The sequence below is a fragment of the Hippopotamus amphibius genome, chromosome 11 (genome assembly GCF_030028045.1).
Source record: "Hippopotamus amphibius kiboko isolate mHipAmp2 chromosome 11, mHipAmp2.hap2, whole genome shotgun sequence".
Lineage (NCBI taxonomy): Eukaryota > Metazoa > Chordata > Mammalia > Artiodactyla > Hippopotamidae > Hippopotamus > Hippopotamus amphibius.
Window position 1 is genome coordinate 107,054,570 of NC_080196.1, and position 27,775 is coordinate 107,082,344.

The 27,775-nt window shown below is 36.5% G+C and overlaps 1 protein-coding gene across 1 annotated transcript in view; it reads left to right on the top strand.

Moving 5' to 3' along the window:
* The window catches only part of CCDC102B (coiled-coil domain containing 102B), a 251,247-nt gene that overhangs the window by 190,619 nt on the left and 32,853 nt on the right, over nucleotides 1-27,775 (top strand). The window contains exon 7 of the mRNA XM_057700148.1: nucleotides 3,732-3,902. Within this exon, the coding sequence (XP_057556131.1) occupies nucleotides 3,732-3,902 (171 nt within the window). The remainder of the gene's footprint in view (nucleotides 1-3,731; nucleotides 3,903-27,775) is intronic.

Here is a 27,775-nt window from a genome sequence, read left to right on the forward strand (position 1 = left end):
CTGAATTCTCTTAACTTTTGCTTGTCTGGAAAGCTTTTGATGTCTCCCTCAAATCTGAATGAGATTCTTGCTGGGTAGAGTATTCTTGGCTGTAGGTTTCTCTCTTTCAGGACTTCCAGTATATCCTGCCATTCCCTTCTGGCCTGCAGAGTTTCTGTAGAGAGGTCAGCTGTTATCCTTATGGGTTTTCCCTTCTATGTTGTTTGTTGCTTTTCTCTTGCTGCTTTTAATATTCTTCTTTGTGTTTAATTGTCATTAGTTTGATTAATATGTGTCTTGGTGTATTTCTCCTTGGGTTTATTCTGTACGGGACTCTCTGTGCTTCTTGGACTTGGTGAATTATTTCCTTTCCCATGTTGGGGAAGTTTTCCACTAGAACCTCTTCAAATATTTTCTCAGATCCTTTCCTGTTTTCTTCTTCTGGGATGCTTATAATTCAAATGTTGGTACGCTTAATGTTATCACTGAGGTCTCTGAGACTGTCTCCTATTCTTTTTATTCTTTTTTTCTTTTTCCTGCTCTGTGGCATTTATTTCCCCCATTCTATCTTCCAACTCACTTATTCTTTCTTCTGCCTCAGTCATTCTGCTGGTTATAGCATCTAGAGTATTTTTAATTTCAGTTATTTTGTTGTCCATTGCTGTTTGTTTTTCTGAGTTCTTATGAACTGTTTCTTGTACTTTCTCTATTTTGTTATTGAGATTTTCTATCATTTTTACTATCATTACTCTGAATTATTTTTCAGGCATTTTTCCTATTTCCTCCTCATTTATTTGGTCTTGTGGGTTTTTTTCCTACTCCTTTGCCTGCATGGTGTTTCTTTGTTTCCTCATGGTTGTCCAAACTTTTGGGGTTGCTTGTCCTGGTGATAGAGGTGTTTACAGAAGACTGTCCAAGCCTCAGACTAATGTCCAAGTATTGGATTAAACAAATATTAAGTCTAGGAAACACATACATGTATAAGACACACAATTACTGAATCCATTAGGACATAAGTGTCTAGAAAGTCCTGACAGAACCCCAGTGTGCTATCAGATATTCAAAGAGAAACCCAACAGAAATTGACAACTGAAACAGAACAAATCAGAGACAAAAGCAAAAGCAAACAAACAAATAACACCTTACACATATAAACATTAATCCAGGGAGATTTTGTAAGCTAGGATCAAACATAGAAAAGAGCCAGAGTACCACCAGAGAGAATGGAGATTCTCAGAATGTAATTAGACAACTGTACTAAGAACTAACATAAAGACAAAAGCATAATATTAAATACCAAGGCAGTGCGTCATCTAGAGAATAGAGCAAGGAGTCTGAGCAGACCGATAGTGTTGCTTATAAGTATGTTAAGATAAAATAAACTTAAAAAGGCTGGAAGAAAGGGGAACAGAAGAGCGTAATGTGGTTGGAAATATGCAAATAAAAAGAAAGGAATAGAAATGTATAAAAGATAGGCATGAAAGGAAAGTATGAGAGATATATTGTCCGTACTACCAAAAACTTAGCTAGATATAGAAGTATATAAAAAGGCAAAAAAAAAAAAAAAGAATAAAAAATATCATTAAAAAATTATGTTATAAAACTTGTAGATCCCTTAGGGCTAAGATCGTATTTAATAAAGAAAAGAAAAAAAAAAAAAAAAGAGAGAGAGAAAAAGAAAGAAAAAAAAAAAATCCAGAACTGATCCCAGAATGGACCAGTTCAATAGGTATTGATACTACTATTTCTGTTTCCTCAGCATCTCAGCTGTAAGTGTCCTTCTCCTTGCCTTGGGTTTTTTTGCATTATTCTGTGACCAGCAGAGGTTCCTTTATTGTTCATCTGTAAGCGTCGGTGTGTGGGGAGGGAGAGGGTACAATAGTGGCTCCTTCTCCTGGGAGTGAGTGAGCAGTGGCACACTGTTGTTTCAGTGGGGCTTGTAGGTGCCTGTTGCAGAGGGACGCTGGTGGCTCAGGCATAAACAGAAAGTCTTAGAGTTGGGCCTCTCTCGGGTTATTTTTTTGTTGCTGTTGTTTTCTTTTTTTCTCTCGGCAGCCTCCCTGCTGCTGGCATTGCAAGGGGTTTTAATCCAGCCCTGCCCGAGTGCCTGAGGGTGCTTGTTATCCCTGAGCGCCTTAGGTGGCCCAGGGGCGTCTCTCCACTGCCTGTTGCAGAGGCGCAGAAAGGGAGAGAGAGGCTAATCGCCTGGCTCCTCCCCCCTGCCCGTGAGCCTGCAGCCTCCAGCCGCCATCATGGCCGGGCAGCTCTCAGGGACGGGCACTCCTCACTGCGGACCTCCTCCCTCCTGTGCTCTCGGTCCGTCACCCTACTGGCAACAATGTTTCTCCCCCTGAACCAGCTCTCTGGTTCCCACGCTCCCGCTCCCGGGCCCTCCGTTCAGCCGCGGATCGATGTCTCGGTCCGGGAACGCTGAGCTGCGGACCCTCTGTATGTTTCTCACTCCCTCCCGTCTGCCACAGCTCCACCGCTTCACCCTCTTTGAGCCCTCGTAGATGCCTCCCTACCGGCTATGTGGGGCTCCCCGCGGTCCTTTCTGGTGTCCGAGGCCGTCTGCTGGTGTTCAGCTGGTTCTCTGTGGGAATGACTGCGTCCTTCCATGCATTCCCAATGCATCTGTGGAGAGGGATGCACTCCACGTCTCTCTACGTCGCCGCCATCTTTTCTCTCTCCCTATTTGGTACTTTAAAAAAAGTATCTAAATTTTTCTTCCAATACTTTATGGCTTTTTTTTTTTTTATTTTACTATTAAATCTGATTCTTTTGTTATTGTTATTTTTAGTAATAGTAGTAGTATAATATGTGAGTTAAGATCCCATCTCCAATTGTCTACCTAGTTGTCCAAAAACAATTATGCATTAACTAGTACCGTTTTATGTGATTTTTATATGTATTTTGTATGTAGTATTTTAATAAGTATTATGACAGTATTTTTCAGGAAGTTGAAATTTCCTAGGACATTCTTAAAGTATTATAACATTTATGTGGATTTAGAGGTTATTTTTTCTTCATAGTTTTAATAAAGATTATTTCAACAATGACAAGTATTGTTAATTTTGCACAGCAAATATTAGCTGAAAACTAGAAGCTACATTAATTATAATCTGAAGCCAATTACTGTAACCTGTGAATTCATATCTTGCACAGTGTTGATTATAACAAGATTGATTGGAGATCCAATCACTTCATGGTGAATTCACTCTGGTTTTTCCCCAGAGTGGGCCCCTTACTTCAGGTCTCTGAGCCAGATTCCTGTGGTTTCAGGAAGGTGCCTTTCAGGGCATGAGTACAGCAGCACAAAACCTTTTTTCTTAGAAAAACAATTAAAAGCAGATAGTCTGCTAACTCTTAATACTGAGGCTGATTTAGCAGATGAACAGTTCTTCTTGTACTTATTTTTATTATATTTTATTCTTCATTTATGGATATGAGAGTCCTCTTTTGGAAAGCATACATAAAAACGAAATTTGCATAACATGAAAAATGGGTCATTCCCTCAACACATAAAGAGTTGCATTGTGTTTTAGCCATTTTAGCCACAGAGAAACACATTTTCCACCTCCAGTTACATGCTAATCATAGTATTTAATTGCAGAAATGTAGAGTTCCGGATGAAAAGATGCCTCATCTGAATTCTTCCTAAAGCGCTTTTCTGTTTTGTCGAAAGAAGTTGCCATCCTTCTGATTTTATCAGAGTAAACTATAAATAACGGAATCCCTGTTTCTTTTGAAAGGAACTGTTGGACCTTCAACACGCCTACCATAAGCTAAGCAAACAGCACCAGGCAAAGACAGAAGAACTGACTCACGTCAACAACCTTATGGATCAAAATGAGGCCGAAGTGAAGAAACTGAGATTTCAAGTAGAAGAATTAAAATGGGGACTCAACCAAAAAGAAAATAAGGTACCTTATAAGTGGAACGCATGTTAGATAGATCCAGAATCTATTTGATAACATAGAAAAAGCATTTTCTTTTTTATTAGCAAATGGCATTCCTTGAGATAAAAACTTCACATTTTTAAAAATTAAAATCAACAAAAAGATGTAAGGAAAGAGGAAAGTATTATGTAGACAACATGCTCATTTTTGTAGTGTTAGTGGTGCATTTTTTAAGTGTGCTCTCTAGCTTCAAGTATGTTTCAGCTTGGTGGTGTGTGTATGGGCATGGTAGCATTGGTGTCATTAAAACTTGGTATTTTAAGTCTTAAGCTTTGATCCTATATATTATAGAAACATGATGGATGTCGTGATTACATGTTATGATATAAATATTCTCCCCAGTGCCGTCTGATGTTCAAAGAATGTAGGCACCTCATTTTGCTATGAAAGGTCAACTTGCTGATGGTTTATGGCATGTTTAAGAATGTGATACCTTGACAATACACCTGCAACAGGGAGGTGTGATTTCAGCTGCATCTCTAAACAACAAAGAGATCTTTCTTGAAAGAAATGGTCTCCACTGTCAGTGTGATAGCATCTGCCACCCCATGGCAGCAGTTACTTCAGATGGGGTTCCAGGCACCGCATCTGCTCCTGTTGGACACCTTCTGAGGCAAAAATAATTAGTTCCCTGGTTAGAAAGACCATTTGTAGATAATGCCAAACAGTTGGAAATTTAAAAAAGAAAACAGAATTGTTTTTCCACAGGGTAATTCAATAACAGAACACAGTCCACATTTTAAGATTTAATTTTTCATCAACACTGTTTCAGTCAAGCAAACCAGATTTTCTAATCTAATAACATCACATGAAACTAGAATTATTTGACCAGTGAGGTTTATACACCGTCCCCTGATCATGGGCATCTCATCCTTGATGTCTCTTTTATGAAGACATATATGGCCTTTTTAATGATGTGCATGGGTTGTGAGGCTGGACTGCGGAAGAGTAAGTCAGCAGAGGAATGTAGTAGGAAGGCTCAAGAGAGTGGTTTGGGTTTTTATTTTATCACAGCCAGTATTCCTATGAATAGTTTTGATATACAAGCATTTGTTGCAGGCGGTGGTAAGTAAACCTCTGCTGTTTGCCAATATAGGCTTTAAGAACTTGTGTGGGTCTGAATCATGAGCAAGGAAACTGTGATAATATGCACTGTTCCAGGGCTAATAAAGTACTAGTTCCCAAAGATCTGATTCAGCCATCTAACTGTGTAATTTAAAAAATTTCTGTGGTCCTAAGAAGGATTCTGTTAGTTGCCCATCCCTGTAGGAGAAGCATTCTTCCCACATCACCAGCATCAGGCTTGGCACATGGGACATTCGCTTTGTCTGATGAGCTCCATGTGCCACTTGCCATCGGGGCCTTATGAGCCTAAAAAAGGTCTCTGCCATGTCTCTTTTCCCATGTGTCTTGTCTGCCACGTCTCATGTTGTGAGGCCAGCAGCTCCAAAACAAGACATCATTCTCTCTGCATGAATTCTGAAATAGGAAAGGACACGGAGCTGAGTATTTGCTGACCCAAATGGATCCATGTGGGTAAAAAAACAATATTTGTTGTGGTAAGCCACTGACATTTTGGATTTGTTTGTTACCATATGAAAACATAGCAAAAGCTGACTGGTATGGTCATTCAAACAAAACAACAACACTTTAAAATTATATTGGCTCCGGCGCCAGAAGTAGGTGGTGAGAAAACTTACTGGAGGTTGGAGTGATGGCAACCCATCCTATGGAGTCTTGAAAGGTTTGGTACGTTATTTCCTGTAATACCTTGGAAAGCTGATGATGGGCAGAATGAGCTGGTGGTTTTTAGATGAATAGGGATGTAGCTAGTATTTCTTGTTTGCTGTTGGTGCGTTTGACAAGTACGTAAAAGAAAGATGAACTCAGAAAAGACTTGTTGAATTTTCAGAGATATATAAGGTAATACAGAAATTTAAGTAGTTCTATGACTGCCAGGGTCTGATTTTCATTGGCAAATGGTAATTTATAAAACTGAGGATGGCTCTGAACAATAAACATTAATTAAGGTTAAGCTTTTAGGCAAGAACCAATTCAATGGTGTGGCCTTCAAGCCTGTTGTTAAAAGCTCTTAATTAAGGTCATTTTCTGTAAATCCTTGAAGCTGAACAAAATGGCACAGGGAGAAGAGAATGATATGGTGCCTCTCTCATAACATTCCAGAGAGTCAAGGCAACTGCAGGTAGCTCAGAAACAACAGAATGTCTCCCAAAGAAAATTGCAGATGGGACAATTGACCTGTGGAATTTACTGGAATCAAAAGGGAATAAAAAAAAAAACAAACAAAAAAAAACCCCAACTTGTCTTTGTGAAAGATATGCTGGCAAATGAGCTTCCAGCCTGGGATAAAAATGACTGATTTCTCAGGATTGAAAGAAATGTTCATTCCTACAAACCTTTTGGGCAGGGAGCTGGCTGAGCCTGCTGTCAATACCTGAGAGGGGGTAATGTCCAGAGTCATATTCAAATATGTACTCGGTGTATAAAATGAAAATGGACCACCTAAAGAACAAAACCAAGGACCATAGAGAACTACAGACTCGACAACTATTATCAGGGAGGAGAACCCAGGCCAGATAAAGGAGCATTCCTCATGAGCAGAAGAGGAGCTCCTTGAAACGTCTGCCAAGTTCGATTTCATAAGCATTTTCTATTTTCTTTTCTATGTGGAAGTTTTTATTGCAATTTTCTTGTCGTAGTTTCACTATAGTATGTAGGCGTGTGAGGGAGGGGGTATAAATTGTTTGCCTTTTGAGTGTGTAGATTCTGGAGCAAGAGAAGGTGTATTGAGATCTGATGTAGATATGAGATCTTTGCCTTTGAGACCTAGGCTGTGATTGGAAGGTTGCTTGGGTAATTTCTGTTGGAGAAAGGGTGAAATTTTTTGAGTGAGAAAGGGAGGAAAACAAACATTTGTGACCAGGAAGATAGATGGGCTGTGTTGTGTTGTATTGTATGGGAGAGCAGGAGTGAATGAAAGGGTATGTTTGTGTATTTTAGTATTTGTTGCCCTGTTTGTGGGAGGAATATAGTTCCCAAGCATAAATGGTGGGCATGGTCCTATGAGTTGTTTGGCAAATGGCATTTGTGCAGCTTTGAAATAGAATCTTTTGGAACTATAATTCCATGTGGATAAGTATTTGGACATATTTCATATTTGAAGCTTAAAAATAGATGCATTGAAATATATGTTCAAAACACAAAATAGTTCAATGTTCTGCACCTCTGCATCCAATCAGTTGATCACCAGAGAGGATTGATCCAAAGCACCATCAACTCATATGGACATTGTAATCTGAATTATTTCACTGCAGTTGTCAGTCTTAAGTTTTTCTTTGATTAAAGGTCATCACTCTTTCTGGTGGCTGAGAATGAAAATGTTCCTCATGGAAATAAGGTTTTGCATTAGATAGTCAACATTTCTATAATTTGACTTATTAAGAAGCAAAGAAAATTCTGTCAATTTCACTGCTAAGCTCTTTAATTTCATAGTAGCAAATTCTTCAGATCGCAATTAGTTGAAATTAATGTTTAATTGGAACTGTCAAATACAAAGTTCCCAACTCCCACAAATCAACAAATTTTAAATGAAAATGAGATATTAATCCTCTGTACTGTAGAGAGAAATAGATACTTGGGGGCTCATAAGAGAAAATCCAGAGTATAATTAAAGAAATGAACAAATTAAAAAATTCCTTTTTGGATGAGCTGATTTTCTTTAAACAAATTTACCAAAAAAAAAAAATCTAATTTGATGTATATTTGTTAGAAGTTAAACATTCTTTTCTCATTGAAGGCATTATATGATGGCAAAATTTGAGACTTCATTATCATAGTGCAGAACTAATTACATACATATCCACGTTAAAATACCAAAATAGCTGACCACTTTAATAAATATGCTAGGAAAAACAGTGTAATGAATAATGTAAAGAGGCAATAACCGAAGTTGGTAGAGACAGAACAGATAGTACGTAAGAAGCAAGGAGTATAATGTAAACAGTTATTAAGACGCATGGATGCTCTATGCTGTATATCAAGAAAACTGAAGTGCTGAATGAGATAAGGCTTGCCAAGGAATATTTTAAATTTTGTGAAGCAATACCATATCACATAAGGAAGGAAAAATTTAAAAATCTACTATCATACCACCATCGTATCATATTACTTCAGTGTATATTAACTTCAAATGCCTAGCAATTTTATGCAGAATTGCAGTCATCATTTGCAAATAATATACTCTGCTTTATCAGTTGCCACAGTCAGTTTTCCTGCTGCTATGTAGTTTTCATACTTGGTATTTCAAGGCGTGGTATGATATTTATTTCCTTGGATATAAATTTATTTAATCAACCAAGCCCCCTTTACTGAAAGTCATTTGGATTTTTTTTCTCAACATAACGCTACCATGACTACTTTCATGTACAGTTGACCCTTGAACAACACGGGTTTCAACTCTGTGGGTCCACTTAATATGAAGATATTTTTTAAATAGTAAACACTTCAGAACTCCCCAGTCTGTGGTTGGTTGAATCTGCAGACATGTAAGGGCCAACTCTGAGTTATAGTATGATAACTTCCAAGTTGTTCAAGATTCAACTGTATAGACCTTTTCACCCCATTGGACAAAAAAGTTTTCTAAGTGGAATTATTGAGTTAAAGTATATGAATATAATATGGCTCTTGATATATTCAGAATTACTAATTTTCTTTGCTTCTCAGTGATAGGTCAGATTGTGGAAATGTTGGCTGTTACACAAAATCTTAACTGCATCTTAACTGATGCAAAATGAAGTTAAATCTCAAACAATTTATTTATAAAGCTAAGAGTTTAATCACTCAGTTTGATGAGCTGTTAACTGGATTCACTCTCAATTTCAGTTTCTTCTTTCTGTTAAAATCTTTTCCCTTAGTGTAGCTCAATACTCTTGTTTTCTCTATATTTTTGTAATAGATTCCATTAGTAAGAGGAGTTTGAAAATATTTAGTAACTATTTTGTGTTAAAAGAGATGTAAATTAGGGCTGAAGTAGTTCTTAGCCCCTGATGCCTGCAATTCACAAACCAAGCAGCAGAGGGTGAGAGTTAGCCTATAGTTACTGACAAATGAAAGTCCTGTGATGGGGGAAGAAGAATTGCCTAACTTTGAGATGACATTCATGCTTTCAGAAATTCATGGATTTCTTCATTGAACTAAGATTTGACATAAATGTTCAGCACAAATGTAGGTCAAATACAGCTATAGATAAAATATATTCCCAGTGTAAAGGTCAAAGTCTAATATGATTTTCTAACCTGTCTGCTCAATAAAAAACCCTTTGGGATATTTTATTTGTTTTTTTTTTTTTTTCAGTATTTTTTTAGATCTTTTAAAAATTTTTTTATTTTATATTGGAATATAGTTGAATGACAATGTTGTATTAATTTCAGGTGTACAGCAAGGTAGTTCATAAATACATATACATGTATCTATTCTTTTTCAAATTCTTTTCCCATTTAGGTTATTACAGAATATTGAGTAGAGTTCCCTGTGCTAAACAGTAGGCCCTTGTTGGTTATCTATTTTAAATATAGTGGTGTGTATGTGCCAGTCCCAGACTCCCAATTTATCCCTCCCCCCAACTTTCCCCTTTGGTAACCATAAGTTTGTTTTCTGAGGCTGTGAGTCTGTTTGTTTTGTAAATAAGTTCATTTGTATCATTTTTTTTTAGATTCTGCATTATATTTATCTTTGTCTGACTTATTTCACTTAGTGTGATAATCTCTAGGTCCATCCATGTTGCTGCAAATGGCATTATTTCATTCTTTTTTAATGGCTGAGTAATATTCTATTGTAAAAATATACCACATCTTTTTTATCCATTCATCTGTCCATGGACATTTATGTTGCTTCCATGTCTTGGCTATTGTAAACAGTGCTGCAGTGAATGTTGGGGGTGCATGTATCTTTCAAACAATGGTTTTCTCTGCATATATACCCAAGAGTGGGATTGCTGGGTCATATTGCTCTATTCTTAGTTTTTTTTAAGGAAGCTCCATACTGTTCTCCATAGTGGTTGTACCAATTTACATACCCACCAACAGTGTAGGAGGGTTCCCTTTTCCCCATGCTCTCTCCAGCACTTATTGTTTATAGATTTTGATGATGGCCATTCTGACTGGTGTGAGGTCTTCTCTCATTGTATTTTAGATTTGCATTTCTCTAATAATTAGTGATGTTGAGCATCTTTTCATGTGCCTCCTGGCCATCTGTATGTCTTCTTTGGAGAAATGTCCATTTAGGTCTTCAGCCCATCTTTTGATTGGGTTGTAAAAATACTAATATTCAAGTCTCACCTCCAGTAGCCGAGTCCATTCTTATGGGTGGGGCCTGTGCATGAGTATTTTTTAAAAGCTTCTCAAATGATTCTAATGTCTAGCGAAATATCAGAACCACTGGTCTAATAAGAAAAGACTGCCACCATTGAGACTCAAATTCGTAACTGAACACATATAATTACGATAACAGATTTTACTAGTAGAGCTTAAATGAAATGGCTTGCTACAGAAATGAGGCTCTTAGTCCATTGTAGTCTGTACTTATAGCATTGTAATGCACAAAACTAATTGATATAATAAGTCTTCTAGTTTTGAGAGAAATTCAAAAGATAAAAAATCACTTAGATGGAAAGAATAGATACTGTTGAGCACTGTAAGTTCACACTCAAAGTGCTAGTGTTTTGCTAAATGCATTGTTGGTGTGGCTTTACACTTAGCAATTATCACCTTATTACAGCTTAGCTAATTCTGGCCTCACATTTTAATGCTTCTAGTGTCAAAAAGGTGAAACTTTTCAAAAGTCTGATATCATCAGCAATGATGAATGTGAGAGACACTTTGTTTAAACTTACAGAACATTAATTATCTAAATTAAAAGCTGATTTTTAAGGAAGCCTTTGTTTGGAAGGACATGGGAATTCTTTGCTAGCCCTAAATATATTTTGGTGAAATCTCATTAATTTACACCCTGATAATTTTAAGACTGAGAATAGTGATAGACTGAAATTCACATTTACCTATGAAAAAGATGTGGTAAGTGTTTCAGGTTAAGATTAAAAATAAATAATAAAGAGGCCAGCTTCAGGTTCACATGGGGACACAAGCAGTGACCACAGACCCAGGATCTTAATTGAACTGTAAAAACCAGCCCAGTTCATTTAATATTTATTAAGTCCTAACCTCTGTATTAGATGTTAGAATATACTTGAGTTCTTCCCAAGAAGAGGTTTATAGTGTGGCTGGGTACAGTCCAACATAAATGTCTAAAGTTAAATGTAGCAAAAATAAATGTCAAGATGGTGGTACTTACAGGATACAGGATGCAGCAGAAACAATTGGCCATGTTTCTTTTCCTTCCAGTGCTTAAGGGGTATTTGTAATTATGTGTTTAATTGTTTGTTGTCTGACACCCCAACTGGACTACCTGGGCAAGGACCAGCACAGTCTGTGCCTCTACCTGGGCCAGCATAGTAGAGCTGTCTCAGGTGCCCCTAAAATTAAGGCATCATAGCACTACAGCATCAAGTCTTGCATCCTTGTCCCTGTATACAGCTAATTTAATCCTTCTAATAATTTTGTTCCACTTTCCGTGGATGACTTGAAGGGTACCATTTCCTGCGATCATTGATCATGGTCTCATTTCCTGCGATCACTGATCATGGTCTTGCTCTTCCTTCATGTTACCAGCCACCTAAACTGTCCCTGATGGAGTTCAGGACAGGACACCCTAGGATGTGCTGTGCTACTCTGGCATGTGGATTATGTTGAGCTGAAAACAATCAAGGCCCACAAGGCTCGGGAAGAACCTTCGAACTCCCCCCTTACTGTGTAAAAGAATTTAAGATAGCTTTTTCCTGGGCCAGGCCTCCCAGCACCATAGGTAACTACAGTAAAGTGTGAGGTGTGGTAGGTGGGTAGGAACCTAGCCAAGTCCCTTAGAACAAAGTCCTCTTTGTGTCCCATTGTCTTTGGAGGGCCCAGCAGACATCTGTTTACCAAATATTAACTCTTTCCTTCCTGTCAATTGCCTTACATCCCTCTGAAGGTTGAGACCCCTACCTCCTTCTCCTTAGTCCGGAATAATATATAGCTCACCTTGCCTTGCTGTCTTTAGAATCCTTCACACTTAGGTGGATTCTCCTCGTGCATGTAATAAATTGTATTCTCTGCTAACTACCTTATATTAATTGCCAACCAAAAGAACTAGGAGGGAAGAGAGGGGAAGTTCTGCTCCCCTTCAGACCTTGATAACAAGCCAAACCCAGCATGTGTGCTATATTCTAAGGTAAAACTTGTATGGATTGTGTGTGAGTAGAAAATGAGATAGGAGCTCAGTAAAATCAAGATGTTTTAAGGACAAGTTATACGGTAGGGCTCAGAGTATGATCAGTTGTTAGCTTTTTCCTCTCCTCTTAACTCCAGGCAACATTTTTAGACCACCATCATTCACCTTATATATGTATATATATATAAAATATATATTTTCTTCTCTTGAACAATATCTGATACTTTATTCCCTTTCCTCATCCAGCTCTATTGTTTCCACTCATTTATGCTCCGAGAAATGGAAGTGATATAAACCTCATTAGAAAAAAAATGCCTATGAACAAAACAGCAAAGAATAATCTTTTTCTCTTTGGTGCTGAGAGTTGAGTTCATCTCACCAATAACTCTTCATGCACATCTATTCTCTTTATTTATTGATCCCCGTTTATACTCACATCCCACTCCCACACCCCTTTCTCTCCATGGGCAGCCATTTGAATGAGATTTTTGTGTATCCTTTTGTTCAAATGTGTTTTTGCATATTAATGTCCTTTGTGTTGTGTGTATGTATTTTAATTCGTTAATCCTATTGCTGGTCCCTCTCCCAGGGAGATTCTCACACAGATCCCGAAGGGGATAGGTACAGGGTATTGGTGGCAGGATTGTTCCTGGGGGCTGAGAGATGGAGCATCTGGGCCTTTGGTCCCAGGGTGAGTGGATGGATCACATCTGTGGATGGGCGCCATGGGGTACCTGGACTACAGCAGATTACACAAACCCGTCATAATGCGAGGGGTCTTAGAAGTCATGCTAAGTGAAAGAAGAGATGCAGGTGATTTTATAAAAGGTAATATCTTTCTGATCTGTGACTATGACTGAGCAGTGTTAGAAAAGGCAAGTGGAAAGTGTAAATTCAGTCTAGTTTCTGAATATTTGACACAACATATGGTACAGTGGCCAACATAAAGGATCGGAGTCAGATCTGGAAGTAAACTCTGATGTATGCATTTACGAGTGGTGTGATCTTAGGCTAATCATTTAGCCCCTCTGGGATACCCTTCCCTCACCTGTAAAATGAACAGTACTGTGTGGGATTACATAAATGCAGCCATTGAAACGTGTGTAGTTGGTTTAATGAAACCTTTGAGGAAAGTAAAGAAACACCATATTTTAAAATGTGAAAAATTACGCATAATTAACCTACCGAGGTCTCGGATCAAATATTCAGTGTTTAATCTTACAGTATATAACAGTGCTTAATTGAATGTTCCAGTATTTAACATACTATGTTATATAATATTTAATCTTTATTATGAACTTCTAAACATCAATTATAGTAACATTAATATTAATATAATTATATTATTATCTCATGTAAGTCTTACTATAACCCTGAAATTAGACACTGTAATTACAGCAATTACAGAAATTGGGGATTTGAGTAAGTAAATGACATGACCATAGTCACACACGGGAGAGGAAGAGCTAAGATACCAAGTTGGGTGCTGAAATATATGTTAAAAATATATTTTCTGAAAAAAACAAAACAAAACATATATATATATATATATATATATCCTGGTTTTATACACTATTGTGTTCTTTGCACAGTGATGACAATACTTATGTGGATTCAACTGTCATTCTCTGCAAATGAACATTAAAAGAGAAAGTTTTATTTATTTAGGATCTTGGCTTTCATATTGATTGCCAAGCATTTTGATAAAAGACTAGTGTTTTAAGTTCCTGGTGAGTCATCTGAAAGGGAACATTCAGGTGCAATTATTTTTTTCTGCTCTAATCAGAATATTCATGAAAAAAATCATAATTGAGCTTAATAGTAAAGTATTTCAAATAATGTTCCAGTAAGATAATAAAATGTCCCTTGTCTGATTTTTATGTCAAAGGAAGTAAAATTCTTTCTCAAAATTTTCTTATATGGAATATATAACAAGAAAGAGTGCCATCTTTAGGATATTATGTATTAAACAAAATGTCAAGAGTGAAATTATACTTGCAGATTTACATGTTTTTTTAACTTTCTAAGATAATAATCATGCCATTTGAACTTCTAGTTTTTTTTGAAGTTTTGTCAGGTAGGTCATTTATCACAAGACATTTTGGTTACCTAAGTAATGTGAAAAATTATTTTTTTAGAGTTGCTCAACTGGAATTATTAAAAAAGGAATGACTACTTGTATTTAAACACTCAGAACTCTAAGGCTTTGAAATTCTTGTGAGTCATTTTCCCATCATGCTATAATAAATTAAGAACTTTTGAAGTTTAAAAAGATAAGCATGCAAGATCTATAACTGCTCATTTGTGTGGCTCTGCTGTAGTTGGAAAATCAGAAGATAAAATATAAACCGCACACAATTAGACATATTTAAATTTGTAATTTGATGCATTTCATACTCAATGAGTATAAATGCAAGACTAAAATTTATGTTGACACAAATTATGAAGAAATATTCAACAAACAGGTCTGTTTTTCCTTTCACAGAGGAAAAATAAGTGTTTTTTTATTGGAGATGAAAACATCTCCTAAAGATATAGTTTATGTTCTTACTATATCTTCACATTTTATTGCTTTAATTAGCAGAAAATATTTTATTTTGGTTAAAGTTATATATTAAAAAAACCCACCAGATTCAAATTTGGTGGGGTTTTTGTTGTTGTTTGTTTCAAGTATTTATCTGATTAGCTTAGGAAAGGGAAAAGTATAATTCTGTCACTTCTTGGTAATTGCACATTTGATTGGAAGCAATAACTTTTTGAGAGCTAAAGCAGTGCATTGAATGACTGAATTGTATGTTCCAGAGCTGATAATCATATTTCAGAATACAATGGGACATAGCAGGAGGACAGAGCAGGGTACCAGAGCTGAGATCCAAAGCTCCATCTGGAGGCTAAACCAGAGCCAGGATGTCAAATCTAGATTGAAACTCTTTAGAGGTAGAGAGTCTACACCAGAGAAATCCAAATGGGTGTTCTAGGCATGATTCTGAAGAATCTAGGAGTGAACAGTCTTTGAAGGTGGTGTACAGTCATCACCATCCATCATAAATGACATGCTCTTGCAGTCATTTGGATGCGGTTCTGAGGTCGAACTCTTGTTCTGAAGAAGACTGTTGTGATTCGATCAGCGTCTCAGGAGTGGGGAACTTGGTGCTGCCCCAGCCTGGGGGCGGGGCAGTGCGGTCAGCGTGCAGCTGTTTCTCTTGCCTTCCACTGCTGTCTGTCTTGGTCTCTGGGGTGCAGGGGGCTGCACAGCCTCGTTCCTGTATTCTAGGATTCTCCCAGTGATGCCTTGTCCATGAGTAGTTGCTAGTTGTTCTTCCTGTGAAGGGGAGTGAAGTCAGAAACAAGCTCTGTCACCACCTTGGCCATGTCCCTCCTCTATTCTTTTGGACTCTATTACTGAGTACAGTATCCCAAATGAAAACTTTCAGCACTTTGCACTCTCAGTTCCTCAAATTCTTCTTTTCCAATTATCTTGTCTTTCACTTGACTTTACCAACCTACTCTGAAGGTCACACTGTAGATATTATCTTCCCCAATTACACTCTTCCGGGTCTCACACTTGCCAAACATACTCTTATCTTTCCAGTTTACTTTCTGCAGTACGGAGTGCAACAAAACTTCACCCCCCTGGGGCATGTGATCTATTGATGATACTACTTTGTCACTGTCATTTATCCACCTCTATTCCTGGTTTCTGACATAAATGTGATGTCTCCACATTATAATCCCTTCACTGCATACATCTGAATTTCCTTGCCTCCATATCCTTTGTACACATTCACTTGTAAAACTCAGGCTCTGGTTAAATGCAACCTTCTGCTTCGCTGGCCGCTGCGTGTGGCACTAGAGAGCCTAGCGCTGTGGTAACAGATCTTGGTTTATACTGGTGATCCCTCATCTCAAGTAGCATCTTAGCATTCCAGCATCACCACTCTATCTCAGGTGGTAATCTTTCCTCTGCATTTACTGAGAAACAAGAATGTGCAATACAGAATATTTATACACTCTTACCATCACATCTACCAAATTAGCTATAGCAGTTGGAACCGTTATATTCTGCTTACATACCTGAGACTATGGGTGAAATTTCTCAGTTCCTATCTGTGGTCAGCCTATGTGTATACACACACACACACACACACACAGATACACACATATATATGCATACATACATATGTATATATGGTACACAAGTATATATATTCACGTGTGTATACACACATGTATATTTAAAGATTTTATATATAAAATATTGTAAATATTCCTTTAAGTACACATTCCATTTTTCCTATTGTTAAATTTAACTCCCTCCCTTTACAGTAAAAAATAAAATAAAATAAAAAAACCTGAAAGAAATATATGCTTATCTTCACAACCTTCATTTTCTCTCTAATTACAACAGTGGTACTTCTGACCACTGCCTCTTTATCAACAGAAAAGCCGTCAAGGCCACAAGTGTGCACCATGCTTTTAAAGCCAGTGCTTCATCTTTCTAAAACTATCATAATAATTTGACGCAATCAGTCCCATTCTTAAAATAATTTACTCTCTAGGCTTCTGGGAAAATGAGGGTTTCTTGGGTTTCAACTTCTGCCATCCTTCTTCATCTCAATCTTGAGTTCTCTTCCTGTCTTCAGTTCTACATGTGCGAGTGCCTTATCCTTTCCCACTGCACCTACCTACACTCACTCCAAAGGTGGTATCTTCAAGCCTCATGGCTTTAGATGCCACTTACATGCTGGTAACGCTCAACTTTATATCTTTAAACCCCCTTCTCTAGCTATTCCATTACTCAGGCAAAACAGTTGGTCATTTTTGACTCCTTTCTCACGTACTCCACATTAAATCAATCCTCACATTCTTTACATCGTATGTTCCTAATACATCACAGAAACAACCACGCATCACCACTCTCCTGACTGCCAGCCTTGCTCAAAATGACACTATCTTTTACCTGTGCCACACTAACGCCAGATGTTAACAGTAGGGGACACAGGGACTGCATGAGAACTCTTTACTTTCCTCTCAGCTTTCACGTAAGCCTGAAACTGCTCTAGAAAATAAAGTCTATTAAAATCCCCCAAAGTCTTACATGCTAAAATCTATTGTCTGTCGTCAGTTAAATGTTTCTAGTGTTGTTATAACATTTAACTTCAGTATCTATACTATCAAACACACTGCACTTCCTTTTAAGTGTTAAGTAAACAAAATGAAATACTTTATAGCAGCTCTGGTCCCCAACCTTTTCAGCACCAGGGGCCGGTTTCGTGGAAGACAATTTTTCCATGGACCGGGGTGGGGGTGATGGTTTGGGGTTGATTCAAGCGCATTACATTTATTGTGCACTTTATTTCTATTATTATTACATCAGCTCCACCTCAGATCATCAGGCATTAGATCCCAGGGTTGGTATATTGCCTGTTAGAAGAATATGGTCCTCTTTGAAAAAACCCTCAGTTTAAATATCTTCAAAAGGAGAAATATAATTGCCTCCCTAAATTTAGGAGAAGTAGGGCTGTTTTATATGCAGGTATAGTAACTGGTATCCTATAGTGATGGCAGTTTGTCACCAGATTCCATGAACAGCAAGAAGAGTAAGCAAATAGCGCAGGACATTCTGAATTGTAGTCTTTAGCTAATGCAATATTTCTATGATGTTTACAGTTTATTTTTAAAACTAGAAGTCTCTTGCTATTACATAAAATATTCATTGTCATTTTAATGTAAAATATTTTAAGATATTAATAGTTAAATTAGTTTGTTTACCTAAATTGAGGAAAAATTGGGACTCCGAGGAGTTGCATGACCTTTATCTCACCAAGTAGCTGTAGAAAGACTTACATTGGCCGATCTACATGTGATGTATTCACTTGATGACCTGGGTGTGAAGGGCAAAATGGATGTGTTAAGAAAAAAAATGGCAGTAAATACCCTGCTGGATGGCCAATAGCATTCATGAATTTTTCCAGTACATTTCCCACATCATTAATTTATATGCATTCAGGGCATGTTTGTTTGCTTTCATTTATTTGCTTACCGAATAGTCTTTTATCAGGAGGCTAAATGTGCTAGAACTTGCACACTATTAGTGGATGAAATCTCCATTATTTACAGATAATCTTAGATGAATTGGACAGCAGCATTCCAAGCTGGTAACTTTTAAAGCACATATTGCTTTGTGACTTTCTAAATATGAGGAGCCTTCATTCTCCACCAGGTTGGATAATGTGCTTCCTCATTTATATACAACCTATATGCAAAGAGGTTTGAGTCAGATGTTTGAGGATATTTTTCATACTGTTTCTAGAAACTTCCAGTCGAATGCAAAGTAAACCAATCATGTTGGAACTCATCCAACTTAGAATGTACTTCATTGGGAAAACATTCTTGAAACCAGTGGTTCTCAACTTTGGAGGTTCTAGACAATTTTTCTGGAGATCTGAGAGGTCAAAACTGCTTTCATAAGAATTTAAAGATTTTTTACCCTTTTTACTATATTGACTTTTTAATGATAACACAAAATAAATGGCAGGTTAAGCTGTTTACAGCTGGTTCCAGTGACTTGGATGGTAGGCAGTGATTATGTTCAAAGAAAAGTGCAAAGAAATATCTGGAAATTTTGGAATCTGAATGTTACTCCAGTGAAAGGATGCTTACTACCATCTCATTTGTTTTCATATGCACAGAATTAGAATTCTGTTTTAAGAAATGTGCTCTAAATATCGGTTTCCCATCTTTATTCCATCAGCACTAAGTCTCCTTTGACTTTTGTAATATTACTAAGGCTATGATGGCAGTGATGCATTGCAATTAGTGTACAAGCTTTATTCTACTATTTAGTGGAAGAAATGTTTTCTTTATATTTTAATACTGTATACATCTTCTAAATCATGACATTTCCATTTACTTATTCCTTGCTGTCATTTAAAATAGATTTTTCCCTATTACCACTGTTAAGCTAAGTTGATCATAAACTTATTTTCTACTAGGAAATATGTAAAATATTTAAATATTTTCCTATATTTTAAACACTTATTCTAGTGTGCCATTAACTTTTCTTCTTCTCTTAAGCAATTCAGCTACTGCTATAACTGTAGATATTTTAAATAGTTATCAAAATTATTCAGAGAAAATTCATCACAGTTTCTTGGTGAAGAGATTTCTGGAATGATACAGTTGCTGGTTCAGTTACAAAATATCCAAAATTATAATAGACAATTGCAGAAGTTTGGAACACAGAAGCTTAAATATAATTCAACTAATAATGAGGTGTCCATTTCTGTTTCAGAAACATTTTTAGAAACATTGAACTTTTAGAATCTCTTCTAGCTCTTTGAAACTTCCATAAGAAGTGGCCAATAACCATGTTTATAGGTAATGTTTGCAGAAGTTCATGCCAAGTCAGCTTGTATCTTGCCTTTAAAAGAAGAGTATATATTTTCACTATAAAGTTTTCTATTTGAATCTTATTAGAGAAGGGCTTTGTTTGTTTGGCCTTACTCTCTACCCCAGGAAAGCAACCCATATAAATGCAGTTGGGTGCCTATGACTCAAACAGTTTCCTTCATGGAGAAGTTGCAGGGTAAGCAACTTCCGCTCTGTATGTTTCCATCATTTTGGAAAACTGTTATCTGGAAAGATGTTTGTATCATAGAAGAAAACATTTCTTCCTTTTATCATTATAATTATCCCTCTTATCATTATAGTCCTTTCTGGACACTTAGAGGTTCTCTTCTAAAAAAAAAAAAATGATTATTAGATTTTGTTATCCTCCCTGTCCTCTGTGGGAAGTTAAGCAATAGTCCTTCGATTTAGCAGTCAATCAAAAAATATCACTTGTTTCCCCTTCCCTTAATTTATGTATCTTACCATATGTTTGTAGTTTGTTGATTTATAAAACATAGTTTTGAAGACTTTTTCTTTTCTACTTATTCTTTTCATGAATTTTATTTTGAAATAACATTGTTTCTCCTTCTAAGTTTGGATGTCTAATTCTTGTTTTATTTAGTAAGAGTTTGAGCCTTAGTTGTAATCAATTAATCAAGAGTAATTACTAATTTTAAAATATTTCATTAGTTCCTAATTCATTTTTTCTTTGTTTTTGGTTTTTTAGATACAAGTCATGTGGCTTTTAATAAAATTGCAATTTCCTACGTTTTATGTAGGTTTCATCACATATTTGTAGAAACAGATTTCTCCAACGCACTAGTAAATGGTCACCTGAGTAGATGGCCTATAGGGTGGCAGGCACTGTCTTCATAACTGGGCTGAATTGCTAGAGTACAGAGCCATGAGGAAGAGTTTCCAAATAATGTTACAAGTATAATGGAGTAGTTTCATACTGAATATTCTTGTTCTTAATGTTTACATTCTTTTAAGAGTTTTGCAATTCTAATCACATTTCATCTTTGCATTTCTGTAACTGATGTTTCTGCAATTTCCTTTACTTTTGGTTAAAATAATGAGGAATAACAGTATTTTTATACCCACATTCAATGTTAGTTGGATATTAAGCCTGGTGATTCAAGACATGTGATAAAAGATTAAATTTGGGACAAAATGGCAATTTCATTTCTTTCATTAAGTTTCATGATGCTGGAATTCACTCCAGTATCCAAAGGCAAAGGGGCACATATCCCAGTGCTCTTAAAAAGCTTCCTTCTGGAAGCAGACATCTGTTGTGTGTTAAATGAGTAAAACAAAATAGGGAAGGAAGGACTGTTCATCCCCTGGGTACTTTATTAGCGTACTATTCAGATTCTCAAAGAGCAAAGTGGGAAATATACACATCATGGTGCTGATCAAATACAAGTGCTATTGTCATGAAAATTATTTTTATTTGACAATGTTTTGTCTTCCTTTGATGTTAGACGATATAATTATTCTCTGCACAAACACTTTAGCATGTTGGTCAGGTTAATGCAACTTGGAGTCAGTTTTAATAAAGATCTGTATCAAAACCCTTGTGAGATACCGGTTACAAATTGAATACCCTTAGCATTTTGTCACACATCTTGATAAGACTATTCTACTCTATGGAAATAGATGCTCTATAGTTGTCTGTAATTTGGATAAAATTAACACCAATTAAGTGTCCCTTATCAAGATGCCACACCATAAACACTTGTAACATGGCTGCCCCAGGTGATCCAATGGGATCCTGAAGTGTTCTCTCAGCTACAAACTTGTCACATAATATCGTGGCTTTGATTCTGCAGTTGCTATGGTACCCTGAACAAATTCTCAGCATTAGTCCCTTAGGGCATAAATTAAGAATCATCAGCATTGTAGGATGTCAAGTGCTTAGCTCCCACTGACTGTGATGCTGGTTTAATTTATTGAAAAGAAAAATAGCTCTGAGCTGAAATAAACTGTTTAATAGAATGCTTTGTATATAAATAGTCACATAAGATTACCTAGGTCAGTACATCTTAAAGCAATGCCAATAATTGTTAGGCTTATTAAGCCATCAAGTCCATTCAATTCTTGAATATTTCAAAAGTTCATTACATAGAGATAAAGCAATGAAATATTCTAGATTCAAGTGATACAGTTATTTAAGATAACATTCTTAAGAGCTCTGGAATCACTGGATATATTTAATTGACAATTCTATTTTAGACACACTAGAACTAACTTTGATTTGGCTTAATATATAAATATTATATCAATAGAAATATATGCCATATATACTTATTGCCTATTTTAATGTCTTTACTGAGATCTAATTCATATACCATAAAATTCACACTTTTAAAGTGTTCAATTCATTGGTTTCTACTAAAATCATAGAGTTGTCCAACAATTGCTACAATCTAATTTTATTTTTTTAAAAATAAATTTATTGTTTTGGCCACATTGGGTCTTCGTTGCTGTGTGCAGGCTTTTTCTATAGCTTGATGATCGCAGGCTATGCTTCGTTGTGGTGCACAGGCTTCTCAATGCGGTGGCTTCTCTTGTTAAGGAGCACAGGCTCTAGGCTCACAGGCTTCAGTACTTGCGGCACACAGGCTTAGTTGCTCTGCAGCATGTGGGATCTTCCCAAACCAGGGATCTAAACCCATGTCCCCTGCATTGGCAGGCGGATTCTTAACCACTGTGCCACTGGGGAAGTCCTGCTACAATCTAATTTGAAAACATTTTCATTATCTCAAAAAAGAAACCACGCATCCATTATCAGTCATTCCCATTCTCCCTTTACTCTCAGCCCTTGGCAACCACTAGCCTACCTTCTATCTCTGTGGAGTTACCTATTTTAGACAGATTTCATGGAATCATAGAATGCGTGGCCTTGTGTGACTGGATCCTTTCACTTAGCATAATGTTTTCAACATTCATCCGTATTGTAGCCTGGATTAATACTTCATTCTTTTTATGGCCAAGTAATATTCCATTGCATGGATATTCCACATTTTTTCTTCATCTTTCAGTTGATGAGTATCTGGGTTGTTACACTCCTTGCCTACTATGAGTAAACACTGTTATGAACATTCATTTACAAGCTTTTGTGTAGATGTATGTTTTTATTTCTCTTGGAATTGCTGGATCACATGGTAACTTATTTTTTTTAATTGGGGTAGAGTTGTTGTACAATGTCGTGTTACTTTCTGCTGTACAGGGAAGTGGACTTCCCTATGCTATACAGCAGGTTCTCATTAGTTATCTATTTTATACATATTAGTGTATAAGTAAATTGCAATCTCCCAATTCATCACACCTCCCTTTTCCCCCCTTGGTGTCCATACATTTGTTCTCTACGTCTGTGTCTCAAACTCTTTTCCAAAGTGGCTGTACCATTTTACATTCTCACAAGCAATGTTTGAGGGTTCTAATTTCTCTCATTCTCATCATCACTTATCAGAGTTCATCTTTTTTATCACAGCCAACCTTGTGGAGGTGAAATGGTATATCTTATTGTGGTTTTGATTTGAATCTCCTTAATTACTAATAATGCTAATCACATTTTCATGTACTAATTGGCTATTTATATATTTTCTTGGGAACAACTTATATCCAGATTCTTTGCCCATTTTAAAAAACATATTGAGTTGTGTTTTTTGTATATTCTGGATATAAATCCCTACTCAAATACACGATTTGCAAATATTGTCTCTCATTACATATATTGTCTTTTCAACTTCTTGATAGTTCATTTGAAGCATAAAACTTTCAGAAATGATTTTAATCAAGTCCAATTTGTTTATTTTTTTCTTTTGTTTCTTGTCCTCCTGTTGTTTTGTGTAACAAACATTGAATAATTCAATGCCATGAAGATTTACTCCCATGTTTTCTTAGAGTTTTATACCTTAGGACTTATATTTAGGTCTATGATTCATTTTGAGCTAATTTTTATAAATAAGGTGAGCATAATTCAAAATTATGCTTATGGGTATCTAGTTGTCCTGGAAGTATTTGTTGAAAATATAATTCTTTACCAAGTATTTTGACATCCATATCAAAATCCAGTTGACCCTAAATGTAATAATTTTTTTCTGGACTCTTGATACACTTTTATTCCATTGACCTAAATATCTATCCTTCTGCCAGTAAAGCATTGTCTTGATTACTACAGTTTTAATTTTTAAGTATTGAAACCAGAAAGTGTCAGTTCTCCAAATTTATTCTTCTAACTCTTCTGTTCCTTTTTTCATACTTTTGTTGTTGCTAAGAATGTTGAGCTTTATCACAGATTTATCCACGTGTTCCCAAAGAGAAGGAAATACTGGCACTAAAGTACAGGCACTTGGAAAATTATTCTGACTTGGCATTTTTTGTTTTTGGTTTGTTTTTTTCTTTTTTTGGTCACTAAGATGACAATAAAGCCTTTGGGGAATGTAATTTTTATCATTCTTTCACTGTCAGGTCCACTTAGAGAAAACTGTCTCCTGGTTTCCCAAAATATAGTTTCCTTAAAATGGGATTTCTCAAATCTGAACCATATCATTCTTTATCGAATTACTCACTTGAACTGTTCACTTAAAAGCAAACTTATTCCATTAGCTCTAAAGAATTTAATTCTGTTATTCAATTTAGATATACTCACAGTAGTTTTGTTAACCCTATATAATAATTGCACTGTTACCTTAGCTCATTAGAAAATTTATAGTTTAGTAAATTATTTCAGCAATTACATTTATGCCCTGCTTACTTGTTTAACATTTCTTAAACATTTTAACAACTGTCTAGTAGGCAATAAATCTACTTACTTTACGTGGAAAGTAGTTGGAAGAAATTTAGTAGCCAGTTTCATGAAAGTCCTGTGAAATTCAATGACATATGTATTTAAAAGAAGGCCAGTAAGGAAACTAATAAATAATTCTGGTAAATCACACCTATTATCATGGATTACAAGACCACAGAACATTTAGTATTCTGTTAAAATGAGATCACATTTTAATTTTGAATACCTTGGTAAGAATTAGCTGGAGTCACTGAATATAAATCATCCAATAATTTCCATATAGGTAGCAATAAGATATTATATTTAATAATTTGAAGTTGGTTTTGACAATGAAAAATATGTAGAATCATGTAACACAATCTTTATACTTGGCAAACTTCTCAAAAAACAACCACTTTCCATCCGAGATCACCAAGAAGTTTCAGTAAAATGTTCCTATTGACTTTTTTTTTTAGCTGAAGAGCATATTGTGGGATAAGCTTCAACAAAATGGTTCAGAATATTTCAGTTCCAATTAAAAATGCTTGTGGAAAATTAGTCTGTACTAAAGTCAGCAAGTTGTCCTGCCCACTTATTCCTTACAAAGGCTCTGCATCACATGAACTGGGTTTAGGGAATTTGTGAACAGGACACTTACCTGAATTCATGCCATCCTTCCTCATTACCTTAATCAAATACCAAACTGGAGCGATTATACAGACTCCCCACTGTGGATGCCCTGGAGCAGAGTCGGAGCAGATTGTCCAGAAGGAGTTGCCAGAATACCCAACGCTAAACATGTCACTTCAATTTCTGTGACAGGGATGGGTCCTGCTCAATTGCTAATGGAAAGATGTATCAAAACCGATTATCAATGGTTTCCAGTTATATTCAGGTAAGGATTTGTATAATAAAAATGGCTTTATGTGCTGTTGTCTGCAGCATCTAACAGGCTTTCCTTTTCTAGTCTTTCCTTTATTTCATTTTATTTTCCCTTGTTTTCAATGATGGAGCTTTACATTTTCCAGAAATTACAATTCCTTTTTAGCTGAAGTCATTGTCTCCATATTACCAAGTCTTAGACGATAGATGGGTCTTATTATATTACCACTTTGATCAGATTATATGTTTTAAACATTTTCCTTGAATCAGAAATTTTGGGGAATCTACCAAGATTTCAGCCAGACTGGATCAGGGCCTTATCAGAGCAGCAATAGGAACAAAGCAATTATTCTGTACTCAATAGTAAATATTGAACTGAATTTATCTGGTATATGAAAGTTTTAGGATCCTATAAATATAGAATCTGCAAATTATGGTCTCTTTCCTGGCAAAGATATTTAACAAAAGTGGAAGGGCATCTGTTGCTTTAGCCTACCCAACATCAATTTATTCTTTTCTTTTTTTTCAAACATGCGAACACTATTCTAAGCACTTGAAATCTCTACATGAATAAAATGAATATCCCTTCTGCATGGAATTTACATTCCAGTGGAGAGAGACCGAGACAATTTATATATAAATCATACGATTGCTGTAAAAAAACAATGTTCTTGGGCTTCCTAGGTGGCGCAGTGGTTAAGAATCTGCCTGCCAATGCAGGGGACACGGTCCGATCCCTGCTCCAGGAAGATCCCACATGCCGCAGAGCCTGACGTGGGGCTCAGAACTCACTCTGCGATATAATTATTTTCTAGTTTGTGCGTCACCCAACTAAGCCCATGCACCACAACTATTGAGCCTGAGCTTTAGAGCCTGTGAGCCACAACTGTTGAGCCCATGTGCTGCAACTACTGAAGCCCACACGCCTAGAGCCCATGCTCCACAACAAGAGAAGCCACGGCAACGAGGAGCCCGCACACCACAACGAGGAGTAGCACCCACTCACCGCAACTAAAAGAAAGCCCATGCACAGCAAAAAAAAAAGACCCAACACAGCCAATAAAATAAATAAAAATAAATTTAAAAAACAAAAAATCAAACAATGTTCTTGCTTTGGGTGCTGGTTGCAATACTAAACATGATGTCTGGCTTCAGATTTGAATAAAGATGTTAATGAAAGTTAATCATTCAGATATCTGTTGAAAGAAGGTTCCAGGCAGAAGGAACAGTCAGTACAGAGCCCCTGATGGGAATGATCAAGTAGAGAAAGAAAGTATGATACATGAGAGAGCACCGTGTATTGATGTAACTGTGTGTGTCCTTGAGTAGGTGAAAGAGCCATGGGATCTGGTACACAAATGGGGACAGAGAAAGTTAAAGTGTGTGTGTGTATCTGCAGTACTTTCAAGAAGCTCACAGTCTGAGAGACAGACAGAAGATGGCTATTATAATTTAGCTTGATAAGTTTAAGATCAAGGGTAAAAGTAAGCAACAGCGATAGAGTTTTTTTTTTATATGAATAGGCTTTTATTTGCTTTTCACTACCTGAATGCTTAAGAATACAGTAAATGTCAGAAGACTTTCATCAACAGTTCATTCCTTACTGAACATCAGAATGTATAACTGTGAGGACAATAAAAACTTTTTTTAACTTTTAGCTTTTTGATAAAGATTTTGGTTTTTTAATTTAAGAAACTTTTTTTTGCTTTTTAAAAAAAATTATAGTGGAGTATATTTGACTTAAATGTTGTGTTTCTGGTGTACAGCAGAGTGATTCAGTTACACATATGCATATGTCTGTTTTTTTTCAGTTTCTTTTCCCACAGAGGGTATTGAGTAGAGTTCTCTGTGCTCTACAATAGGTCCTTGTTGATTAACATATACACACTATTATATATAAAATAGATAATCTCAACCTCCTAATTTATCCCTCCTTCTGATATAAGACCCCCAGGCTGGGAAGCCTGACGTGGGGCTCAGAACTCACTCTGTGATATAATTATTTTCCAGTTTGTGGGTCACCCACCTGGTAAGTGTGGGATTTGATTGTATCAGGAACCCACCCCTCCTACCATCTCCTTGTGGCTTCTTGTCTTTGGAAGTAGAATATCTTTTTTAGTAAGTTCCAATCCTTTTGTGTCACTGGTTGTTCGGTTGTTGTGATTTTGGTGTTTTCGTGAGAGGAGGTGAGCTCAAGTCCTTCTACCTCGCTATGTTGTCTGTGGACTGGAAAATAAAAACTTGTTTTGTTCCAGATCAACCTGGACCAGTACATGTGGCCTTGGGTCTCTCTTAGGGAAGGATGGACCTTTGCCTTTACTCCAGTCCTATCTGTTCTTAAAGGCGATAAGGAAAGACACTTTTGCAGGCACTGGATCAACACCAGCACCGCCAGCGCAGCCCTGTAAACGCATCTGCATTCTCTCGCTCCTCTTCCTACTTGTCC